Source organism: Nomascus leucogenys, chromosome 6 (assembly GCF_006542625.1).
Source record: "Nomascus leucogenys isolate Asia chromosome 6, Asia_NLE_v1, whole genome shotgun sequence".
NCBI classification, from domain to species: domain Eukaryota; kingdom Metazoa; phylum Chordata; class Mammalia; order Primates; family Hylobatidae; genus Nomascus; species Nomascus leucogenys.
The window spans coordinates 50,383,253-50,395,854 of NC_044386.1; the positions used below are offsets into that span (position 1 = coordinate 50,383,253).

General features: G+C 36.6%; 1 protein-coding gene across 1 annotated transcript in view; it reads right to left on the bottom strand.

The window, feature by feature from the left end:
• Positions 1 to 1,301: 1,301 nt before the first annotated feature.
• Positions 1,302 to 12,602, bottom strand: part of AP4E1 (adaptor related protein complex 4 subunit epsilon 1) — a 98,518-nt gene continuing 87,217 nt past the window's right edge. The window contains exons 17-21 of the mRNA XM_003266921.3: positions 10,661 to 10,916; positions 9,132 to 9,689; positions 7,764 to 7,954; positions 6,039 to 6,196; positions 1,302 to 4,720 (exon numbers count right to left, since the gene is read on the bottom strand). Coding sequence (XP_003266969.1) covers positions 4,560 to 4,720; positions 6,039 to 6,196; positions 7,764 to 7,954; positions 9,132 to 9,689; positions 10,661 to 10,916 — 1,324 coding nt within the window. The 3' untranslated portion in view covers positions 1,302 to 4,559. The remainder of the gene's footprint in view (positions 4,721 to 6,038; positions 6,197 to 7,763; positions 7,955 to 9,131; positions 9,690 to 10,660; positions 10,917 to 12,602) is intronic.

Sequence of the window (12,602 nt, forward strand, 5' to 3'; positions counted from 1 at the left end):
TCAGTAAGTGCATGGATTAAAAAAGCTGTGGTATACACAATGAATTTTTCAATGCTAAAAAGCTAGCCATGAAAAGATATGGAGGAAACTTAAATGCATATTAAGAACAATCTAAAAAGGCTACTACTATATGATTCCAATGATATGATATTCTGGAAATAGCAAAACTATGGAGATAGTAAAAAACATCAGTGGTTACCAGGGGTTGGGGGCAGGAGGGCGGAAGGGATAAGCAGGCAGAGCACAGAGGATTTCTAGTACAGTGAACACACTGTATGATACTACACTAGTGGATTCATGTCATTATACATTTGTATAAATCCACAGAATGTACATCATGAGTGAACACTAATGTAAAACATTTGGTGATAACAATATGTCAAGGTAGGCTCATGAATTATAACAAATATAACACTTTGGTAGGGGATACTCATAATGGGGGAGTCAATGCATGTACGTGGGAGGAGGGAGTATATGGGAAACCTGTTCTTCTCGATTCTGCTTGAACCTGAAACTGCTCAAAAAGTCTTAAAAAAGAGCCTATCAAAAAAATAAAATCTATACACACACAGAGTTCCTAAGCACAAAAAGCTCAGTCTCCCATTATGCATACACTAAACCAGTAACTATCATTAACTCTGGCCCATAGGGCTGCAGGCCAACCCTCCCTTCAACAGCTCCCTTCTTTTCAATTACTACAGTGAGTGTGGTGCATTTAAACTTCCTTTTGGACTTCAGTGCCCCAAAGACTTGAGACTTGAGCTTCAAGTCTCAGGGATTTTTTTCTTCTTATACACTGTAGCCAACAAGAGACACAAATCAGTGGGATTTAAACTCCATTTCTGATCTAGCTTTGTGTTTTAGGATACATGACGCAGAGATGGCCAGCACACTCAGATTCTTTGATCACTAAGTTTCTAATTGATTTACTGTGTTTCTGGCATCTTCAGACATCTATAAAGGAAGGCATGATGGAAACAATGCTCTGCTTTAAATGCTCTGGTCAGCCTAAGGTGAAAGCAGGAGATATGTACAGGCATCCTGAGAATCAATCCATGCTATAACTTGTCTGAAGCCCATAAAGTTCTCTCTGACCATCATACAGAAAGAGAAATAGCAATATCTTTACTTTTAACCAATGAGACAAGATTCTTTGGGGGCTGTAATGAATAAATCATTATTGTCATCCCATTCCAATTGCTCCTGCTCTTTTTAGCTGATGTCTACCAAGTTATTGTTTAAATAATATTACTTATTATTCAGCTACTTAGTTAATAAAGAACATAGACCAAAAAACAGTACAGATCACTTTGTATTTATTACATTACTGAACTTTTTCAAATGACAGAATTCAACTCCAAAATAAAGTAATAAATGCCTATTAAATATTCACTTGTATTTTTCTCTCCTAAAATTTTAACACAGCAAAACATCTTAAAGATATGTGAATAGGTTCAGTGCACTCTCAGTGGCTCACAATCATGAGGCAAATAACCACATTTATCCATAAAAATATAAGATAAACAGATCAATATTTTAAAATATTGCTGACATAAAAGGAAAAAATAAAATACTACACTTTTACCACAATTATTTTGGTAGATGACAGTAGACTATTGTTTAAAATAATGCTCCTCTACAGGACACATGCTGTGCTTGGTATACTTGGCACATTAGCAGTTGGTAACTGCTCAGCTTCCATCTGCAATTTCTCTAGCAGGACCCTTACTCAGGCCCACTTTCAAACCCTGAGCTCTGATCTGCCTGCCTCCACAGGGACTATTCTGGTACCCTTCTTCCTCCATTTACTCTTAAGGCTTTTCTGTCTTCCCTTATATTCCCCCAGATTCACACTTGCTGCCATCTCCATTTTCAGCAAAGATGCCTGGCACAAAACTCACAAAGCTGAGCATCTCCTCCATAGCTCTTACCCCAGATGTTGTCCCTTCACTGACTAAATTATGACTATTAGGTAAAGAGAATGAATCTACCCACAAAAATAATTTGGCCAGGCACAGTGGCTCACGCCTGTAATCCCAGAACTTTGGGAGGCTGAGGCGGGCAGATCACGTGAGGTCGGGAGTTCGAGACCAGCCTGACCAACATGGAGAAACCCCGTCTCTACTAAAAATACAAAAAAATTAGCCGGGTGTAGTGGTGCATGCCTGTAATCCCAGCTACTAGGGAGGCTGAGGCAGGAGAATCGCTTGAACCTGGGAGGCAGAGGTTGCAGTGAGCCGAGATGGCACCATTACACTCTTGCCTGGGCAACAAGAGTGAAACTCCGTCTCAAAAAATAAAAAAAAAACTCCCTACTTTATAGTCACATCTCCTGCAATGCAAAAATAAAGGTTGGTGGACACCTGATTTACAACTTAAAACATTCAATGAGTTTTATATATACTGCTCTGAAGTTTAATATATACTGCCCTGAAGTTCCTTAGAATCTATTCTTCCATTGTTGTTTGTTTTTAAAATCATAAAAATATAAAAACTGTAAACATTCTACTAAACATTTCAGTAGAAACCCTGTTACACTACTTTTTATTTAGTGGGTCAGAAAGAACAAAAGTGACACCATGTTCCTTTGGACAGACCCAAAATCATGCTCCCAGCCCTAAATCTACCATTACATGTCTCCCACCCATTAGACAGCTCTGTATGCCAAGCATGTCTCTCACGACAACTGCAGCTACCACTCACGAATACACCCTGTAACCAAGCAACAGATCTCCCTGGTAGCTGTCCATGTGCTCTCAGCATCTTACACCTATTGCTCCACACTCAACCTAGTCTCAGTAACTAGGCAAACATAGGGAAGTAAGGACACAAAAAATTGGAGCACCTCCTTTGTGACATGATGCATTCCTTTGCAAAGTGAGAAGGCACTTCCTCTCTGTCAGAGTCACAGCAGAATTAGGTAAGGGGCGAGGGATGCTGCTGACAGAGGTAGGAATAAGGAGGGAGCTGATAAGGCTAGCTACCAGTGTCCACCGCACCCCTGGAGTCAGCACACTTATTTCATCATGACACTGCTGAGAGCCTGGGGATGAATCTGATCTATTCAAAAGGAGGAACCTATTATGCAAGAAATTCCAGTCACTTATTACTCTTGTAGCAAGGTTTCACTGTATGTTTTTAAAAGAATAAAATCAAGATGTTACATATTTTAATGAATAACTTAAAAATTAATTGAGAAAGAAAATACTGCTTTGTTTTTAGGGAGGAATACTCTCGTCACAAATGACTAATGAAATCTATTAGCTCTGAGGAATCCCCTTAGCTTCTTTATCCGCCATGATTAATGAAATAACCTAAAATCAGAATTCCTGACCTGGGTGATTAACAGTACCAATTAACCAAAGTATTAACTGCAATGACTTAAAATTGTATTACCTGAATAGTCTCCATGGTGAAGTGTCAGAAAAGGTGAAATAATACATATTTTCCACAGCACCATAAGATTTTATAAAATACTATTTCAGTTAATGTACAACCTCACGGTTTTGGTCTATCATTCATATATCGGCTTAATCTCTTTTACTGATAATAGTTCTGACAGAGGCCACACAGGCATAACTATAACATGAAAATGATATATTTTACTGAAGAACCTGTATGTTATACTTACTCTCTGCTTCAGCTATATCCATTGAGTACTAGTGGATTCAAAGGCCAGGAAAAGATAGTTTTGCCATTTATACTCTAATCACAAATTTTCATTTGCCAAAAGGACCTAAGTAGTAACCGACTAAAATATTTGTCATAACTAAAAAGTCATTTTTGTATCTGTTTGCTTTGTTACTGTTTGCTCTTATGGGTTTTGTTTCTATATGATATTTTGAAAATGGCTCTGAGTTTTCAAAATAAGAATAGAGTGATTTACTTTGAATTTTAAAATAAATCCAGTGGAAAACAGACAAATTTTATAGCCAAATTATCTGAAATTATGTGTAACAGTTATCTATAATAAAAAATATATCACAGATTGGATCCCGTCAATATCCAGCATGCTCATGGATCTCCTACAACTGTTAGTGTGTGCTATGCCAACTTAGTTCAACACTGATCTAAGCAAAACATAATCGAAAATACTGACTTGCCTACCAAAAACCACACACTACATTCCAAAGCCAAATATGAATTAAGTTTGAGATTATCAATTGCATGTCTCCCTTCCATTTAATGCAGAAAACTGAGACTTGGCTTTATTACAAATTAGCTAGCACTAGAGTAAACGTGCTATAAAATTATTTATAACAAAATAAATATTTTCAGTCCCTCTGCACACTAAGTGATATATAAATCATTAGCAGTTTATAACATTAGCTTAGGTCACTTTTTGAGGGACCTAAACATACTGTACAATCCTGAGTTAAAGGTTAGGGACACAGTTTTGGGGATCTTTCTTGACCAGGAATCATAAAGAAAACATATAAACCACACTTGTAATAATCCCCATTTTCATTAGAAGTACCATGAGTTCTTTTTACTTTGGTAAATAAGTTTATCTATGTAAACCACTGATCTTGAAGGAGTAAAATTTAGCAGGGCTTCTGCTAGCATCCCTCCATCACCTTTTGACACTGATACAGTAAATAGTCAGGAAGAGTAGAGCAGGAGGATCTGAACCACAGGGCTAATACATCTGCGTGAACTCGGCAATGCAGTAAGCAGGGGATGGATGGGAGCAGCTGACAGGCCAATAGCCCTTCATTGCCTACAACAAAACAAAAGTGAAAAATGATTTAATGCAAAAGGACTTAAACAGACATTTCTCCAAGAAGATACACAAATGGCTAATAAGCACATGAAAAGATACTCAATATCACTAATCGCTAAGGAGACTGCAAATTGAAACCACAGTGAGATACTATACTTCATACCCATTAGGATGGCTAATATTAAAGAAAAAAACAGATAATAACAAGTGATGATGAAGATGTGGAAAAACTGGAACCCTGGTACATTGCTGGTGGGAATATAAAATGGTGCAGTTGCTGTGAAAATGATATGGTGGTTTCTCAAAGAATTAAATCTAGGCCAGGCGCAGTAGTTCACGCCTGTAATCCCAGCACTTTGAGAGGCTGAGGCGGGCAGATCACTTAAGCTCAGGAGTTCTAGACCTGCCTGGGCAATATGGTGAAACCCCATCTCTACTAAAAAATACAAAAAAATAGCTGAGCATGGTGCTACACACCTGTAATCCCAGCTACTTGGGAGGCTGAGGCACGAGAATAGCTTGAACATGGAAGGTGGAGGTTGCAGTGAGCTCAGATCGCACCACTGTACTCCAGCATGGGCAACAGAGTGAGCCTCGGTCTCAAAAAAAAAAAAAAAAATTAAATCTATAATTATCATATAATCCACCAATTCCACTTCTGGGTATGTAACCAAATAAAGAACTGAAAGCAGGGACACAAACAGGTATTTGTATAACCCTGTTCATACCAGCATTACTCACGATAGCCAAAAAGTGGAAGTAACCCAAGTATCCATTTACAGATGAATGGATAAACAAAATGTATCACATTAAAATTCGGACACATTCTACAACATGGATCAACCTTGAAGATATTATGCTCAGTGAAATAAGCCAGATACAAAAGGACAAGTATTGTATGATTCCACTTATATAAGGTACCTAAAGTAGTCAAGTTCAGAGACAAGAGGTAAAATGGTAGTTGCCAAGAGGTGGAGAGGAAGGGGAAAGGCGGAGTTAGTGTTTAATGGGTATAGTGTTCCAGTTGAGGAAGATAAAAAAGTTCTGAAGATAGATGATGGTGATAGTTGCACAACAGTGTATATATATTTAATGCCACTTAACTATATGTTTAAAAATTGTTAAAATGGTATATTTTATGTATGTATATTTTCCAATAAAAAATTAATACAGTCTGAAAAACACATTAATCTGAAAGACAGTCACAATCGGAAATACAGCTCTAAGAAATCTGATACTTGTAAGAGTTGATTTGTGTTCCAATTATAAGAAAGCTCCTATAAACACAGAATAGCCTTTTTATAACTCTACGAACCTATAATCTCAATAATATGGAGTCTTAGTTTTTGTTGCAGAGTCTTTAGTGCAGAAGGAAGTGCAGCTTGAGATTCTGACATTTTTAAATTTTGTTTCACATCATTTGCGAAGGATAACCAGAGTTTCCCAAAGTCTTCACTTGAGATTTTTAATGGTCTGAAAATAATTTTTAAAATTAGATATATGTCAAAAACAGTGAAATGATTCTAAACGAACAAATTTCAAATGCCTCATGAGAATAAAACATAATCATTGTAAATCTGGGTCCCAAAAGATTTATGTCTTTAAACCAAATATGCTAAAAATGGTTAGTATCATCCTCCAACCTGATGAAAATACCGAAAGCAGGTATATTATTAAATTTAAAATATCATTTCAATAAATCGCTCAGTTATCTCTCTTTCTACCAGTCATTCCAGTAAGATTTTACCAAGTAATTTCATAAATCATTCAAATATAATACAGAACTTTTCTTTCATATTTACTTTGAATTTGGGGATAATGGGATATTCTATCAAAGTTATGAAAAAGAACATGAATGCAAAGATCTAGCACCTTAAGTAAATTAGACCAAAAGAAAGAATTTTAACAAACGCATTTTTTAAATGGTTCAGAAGACCTCCACAATCACACAACGTAAGTTTTTTGAAGGCTGGATTTTATCCTATCAGCACCACAGGCATACAGTACTCTAATAGACTGACAGTTATGTTATTACTAAAAGACTTTAAAGAATGGGCAAAGCTGGGCATGGTAGCCCTCGTCCCTAATCCCAGCACTTTGGGAGGCCGAGGCAGACAGATCGCTTGAGCCCAAGAGTTTGAGACTAGCCTGAGCAACATGGCAAAGCCCTATCTCTACAAAAAACACAAAAATTAGCTGGCATGGTGACAAATTCCTGTAGTCCCAGCTACTCAGGAGCCTGAGGTGGGAGGATCAATTGAGCCTGGGAGGTCGAGGCTACAGTGAGCCATAGTGTGCCACTGCACTCCAGCCTGGGTGACACAGCAAGACCCTGTTTCAAAAAAAAAAAAAAAAAGAATGAACAAAAATGAGAGCATTGTATTGTAACAGAAGTGACATGTGGAGGTTAAAAAAATATAGAGAGATATTCATTGGTATTCTGCATTCTGGGTTCAGGCAGCCTTCATATTTTTAATGTTCAAAAACAGTACAATACATTTATAAAACAAAATTAGAGCAGGTAAGATATCGTTTTCAATTATTTTGGTAACACTGCACAGTGCCTAGTATAATGGTAAAAACTGCATGTTTAATAAAAGTTTAATAACTATGTCGAGCAATTTTCTTACATTTCTCTAAAGCTTAACAAACAAATTTTATGAAATAATTGAATAAAATACAAATGAGAGAAATTTTTAAAAGCCATGCAGAATCTTCGGAGTTATTTAGTTTAAATAATACTTTTTCTCACAAGCTTTTCCAGGTCACCAACCAACTCCAATCTAAATCGGGTCTCTCATTATAATCCCTCATTGTACCACTTATTTTCTCTTCATAGCACAATTCATAATTACATCTGTATTTATGTAATTGCTCCATGTCTCCTCCATAGACTAGAAATTCCTCTAAGGTAGGAACTGTCTGTAGTTTTTAACTGTTATACTCCCTAGCACCCAACATAGTGCCTCCATCCAGAGAAGAGGTCTAAAAAATAGTTGGTGAATTAACAACTTGAATTAACATTTAACAAAACATTTACCTAATGAAATCTAATAGTGATAAGTTTACAGAAAATTCCAGCTGAGCAGAATGAGTATCCATCATATGATAACTAATAAAACCAGTAAGATTTCCTTCTGTAAAAGGTTTTTCTATCTGCACACTATATTGAAAGCTTTTGGTGCTTTCTGCTTCCATTACAGGCAAACAGCATCCAGGTTGCTCAGTGACCTGCAAATAAAAGTAATAAAAGTGTTGAAGAAGGAAGGGATCAATACAGACTATTATATGACTACCAATTTTCTATTTAATTGAAGTGGCACAAATCATACTAATATGGGAAGTTAATAAACTACATTATGAAGATGACTGACAATTTCACTTGAGAAAAATTCACTAGAACAGATAATGAAATAATAATTGTACACAGGTCAAAATTATGTTAACAAATGGCATTACAGTTAAAACTCTGTAAATGTCCTGGCTGGTCCTGGGTTTTTAAAGATAGGAGTTTTCAAATAATTTTTAAAAGAATTTAAATATAAATATAAATACAAATACAGGTATCATCTACTCTCATTCTCTACCCTCAAGCTCTGGTGGTAGAGTTAAAGCAACTGGGAAGGGTTTGGTCTGTTTTTTTTAAGTTCCACAGGTGATTCTTTTTTTTTTTTTTTTTGAGATGGAGTCTCACTCTGTCACCCAGGCTGGAGTGCTCACTGCAACCTCCACCTCCCAGGTTCAAGCAATTCTCCTGCCTCAGCCTCCTGAGTAGCTGGGATTATAGGTGTGCACCACCACACCCACCTAATTTTTGTATTTTTAGTAGAGACAGGGCTTCACCATGTTGGTCAGGCTCGTCTCAAACTCCTGACGTCGTGATCCACCCACCTCAGCCTCCCAAAGTGCTGGGATTACAGGCGTAAGCCACTGCACCTGGCCCCACAGGTGATTCTAAAGCACATCTAGTATCAGGAATTTTTGCTCTGGTCAGTGGCGCAGACAATATCCCATTCAACACATTCTAGCTCGTAGAAGAAACTGGGCCAGTTTTGTGGAAGATAAATATACTGGTTAAATCTCATTATAACTCCATCAAGGACATCCATACAATAATGCAATTAAACATACTTCCAGCAATCACAATGGCAATCTGTCAGAGCTAGGGAAGAAAGAGAACTGATGTCTGAGCACTCAGTATATAAAAATAAATTGGTGAGAGAAAGAAGTAAACAGTATACACATTTATTCTTCAATATCCTTACTCCTTAATCTTCCACTTTGCTAAATAATTTGAGAATTTCATTTTAATGTTTATGACAAAAGTGAAGGAGACATTTTAAGAGCACAGGAAAAGAGAACACAAAATACACACTGAAAATAAAACAATAATACCTTTAAATTTTACCTTGAAATTTTCTGCAGGAAAAATTTCTAAGTCAGCACTTTCCAATTTCAAACCACTCTTATTAGTGACTGACCAGACCATCAATAAACAATCATCTTTCCAAATTTTATAAGAAGACACTGATATGGTTTCATTATTACAGACTTCCATAGCATTTGAGTGTATGTATTCAGTAGTTTCTTCCAAAAAAGATGAAGCTAAAGAGCTTTCCTTGGCAACTGAGGCTGCAGTAGATTGAGGAGGGTGAAAAATTTCCATGTTGTTATTAGCAAACAATGAAGGTGTAGACAGACTACAATATGAGAATTTCTCAACCAAGGGCAGTTCTGTGAGTGACTCAGAATCCAAAAGTTCCGAATTGAGAGAAAATTTCTTTAATTCTTTGTCTCCTCTATTGTGCACAGTACTCAAATAATAATCGTCTTCATATGCCACATTTGACAAAGAACTAAGGGAAGAACAGGTCATATTATGAGTACTGGTTGTTTCGCCACTTTTAGCTTCTTTGACTTTTGATTTCCTTCTGAACTTGTGAGAGACAGTATCTGCTTTTCCCAGCTGCAAAAATAAAACACAGTAATATAAAAAGAAATCATTCTACTAGTCATGAGTTTTAAACATTCATCTATAATTTCAAATCGGCGATATAACAATTTGCTAAGGTTCTATCTATAAAGAATAAATTAGCAAAGAATCAGAGATAAATAAAATGTTAAGCCCTAAAATCCTGACAGCTATATAACTTTGAACTATTAGCTAAATCTTATTTCTCATAAAAAACACATGGAATCAAAAAAAGAAATAAGGTCAAAAAGTCAGTCATGAACAAAAAACTTGTTAGATTTCAGAATACTAGAGTATAGAACTGAACAAATTTAAAAACAGTGAGAAACAGCCATTTTTTGAGTTGCCATAGTTGTTCTGTGTAAGCCTAAGTTACTCTTGAATGCAAGGATGACCCAACCTCTGTTTTAGTCATCCATAGTAATCATGATTTCATGGCCTGTAAGTTAGTAAGCAGAAAGAAAAACTGGTTTTACCTCAAGAATTAACTTGCAGTAGCTGACTGGAACACTCAGCAGGAAAGAATTCAATAACTGACTAGTGATGTTTGCCACACATTCAGGAGATAGAATGGCAAACTTGACATCGTTGGTCTAAACTTTCTGAAGAATGGTCTGTGAATCTATGTAAGAGGAGTGATGGTTCAAGTGTTCCCCTGCCTCGCAAAGGAAGGAGTGAGAGTGGCCGTGGTCATACCTGTAACCTTATTTGGAGCCTGACCCTTGTCCACTGACTAGGCTACAGAGAACACCCGACTCAAGTTGAGCCAACTGCATTTTCTCTTTCAGGAATATAAAAAGGTGTGTCATTAGTGGTTCTGGAGCTGGGAAATGATGGTGAGTAAGAACTGGGGAAGCCACTTTTCACTATACATATAGATGACAGCCACGAGCTTTTACAGAGCCAGTTTTTTTTTGTACAAACAGACGACAAAGATTCTTAGAGGAATAGAACCGATTACTTACCAGGTTGATTGTACTTTCTGATCCTAGACCAACAAATAATGATGATGCCAGCAGCTGCTTTTCTTTCTCCTCTTTAGATTGGGTAAGAACTTGAGATTGATCCTTTTTAGTTATAGCTTGATCTGCATTCTCCATTATACCCTCTTGAGGAATAGGCAGAGCTCCACTTTCATCACCAGTTTTGCTTTCCTTCTTGGGAAGATAGCCTTCTTTCCCCCACAATTTCTTTATACCTTCCAGCTTCAAGCTATTTGTCCTAAGGAGGTTGATAATAAAATCGCGTCAACTTAAATAACTGCTAATAGTTACTTTCTTGAGGCATTCTTTCAAAACATATCAATGCCCATGGCCTTTTAAAAACAACTGTCACATTATATTCTATATACCAGAAGTAAAACCTCGATCTCTAGATTTTAGTTATAGCCAACAACCCTCTACCCTCCAGTCAAAGGATTTGATTTAAGGCTGCAGAACTCCAGACTTAGTTAAAAATTTCAGAGCATTTTAATTTTTACTTAATTGCTTAAGTTATATAAAAATAGAACTACTGTAAATCAGTTTATTTCCTCCACTGACTTTTCAAAAATACCTTTAATTCTGATGGGTTAAAGATGAGAAATGATTCAAATTTCTTAGCAATATGAAGGAATTAAACCTATATAAATTCATTAAGTAAAATCCTGTTAAAAGCAAAAACATCATTCAAATGTACTCCTATGTATAAATTTACATTTTATTTTTTCTTTAGTTTTACAACCCAGGAAACACAAATTCAAGCTGCCCTGAATACATGCTCCCAATAAATTTACTTTAATCCAAAAGGTTTTTCTCACTATGCACATAGCGACATTTTCAACTATTATTAAGTGTACTTTTATCAAAATGCAATGGTTTTATCTAAAAAAGAAAAAAGTAAGATTTTGGGAAAAAGCCTGAGGCTGACAAATTTTTACACCTGAGTTGAAAAAGAATTAAAATATTGTTTAGGAGCCAGGTGTCCTACCCAAAAAGCCTAAACAAGGCATCTAGGCAGTAAGTTCAGGGCCAAATTTAGAATCCTAATGTTATTACAAAAGTTGCAGTTGTGAATCTGGAGTGACTAATAAGTGCAGGCTAAAATAGCCAAGGATCATCTCTATTATTCTCATATAAGAGCTATGTGTCCATTAATTAGTTTGATTGTGGTAATCATTTCACAATGTATATCAAAACATCACACAGCATGCCTTAAACACATACCAATGACCCTTGAAAAATGGAGAGGGTTGGGGCACTGACTCCTTGTGCTGTCAAAAATCCACACGTAACTTTTGACTCCTCCAAAACTTAACTACTAATAGCCTACTGTTGACTGGAAGCCTTACTAATAACATAAACAGTCAATTAATACATAGACTAGTATCTATATATATTTTATGTATTCCTGACAATCTTATTGCTTCTTAATTTTTTTTTTTTTTTTTTTTTTTTTGAGACGGAGTCTCGCTCTGTCGCCCAGGCTGGAGTGCAGTGGCGCAATCTCAGCTCACTGCAAGCTCCGCCTCCCGGGTTCACGCCATTCTCCTGCCTCAGCCTCTCCAAGTAGCTGGGACTACAGGCGCCCGCCACCACGCCCGGCTAATTTTTTGTATTTTTAGTAAAGACGGGGTTTCACCATGGTCTCAATCTCCTGACCTCGTGATCCGCCCACCTCGGCCTCCCAAAGTGCTGGGATTACAAGCGTGAGCCACCGTGCCCAGCCTTAATTTTTTGATATTCCTAGGGTACATGGTTTGTTGGAAAGTTTTTTCAAATTGTCTCAAGTCTGAAAAACTTTTTCCAATATACTTATTGAAGAAATCTGTGTATTAAGTGGACCCGCACAGTTTAACTCATATTGTTCAAGGGTCAACTATACGATGTTTATTTGGCAATTATATCTCAATAACACTGGAGTTAAAAA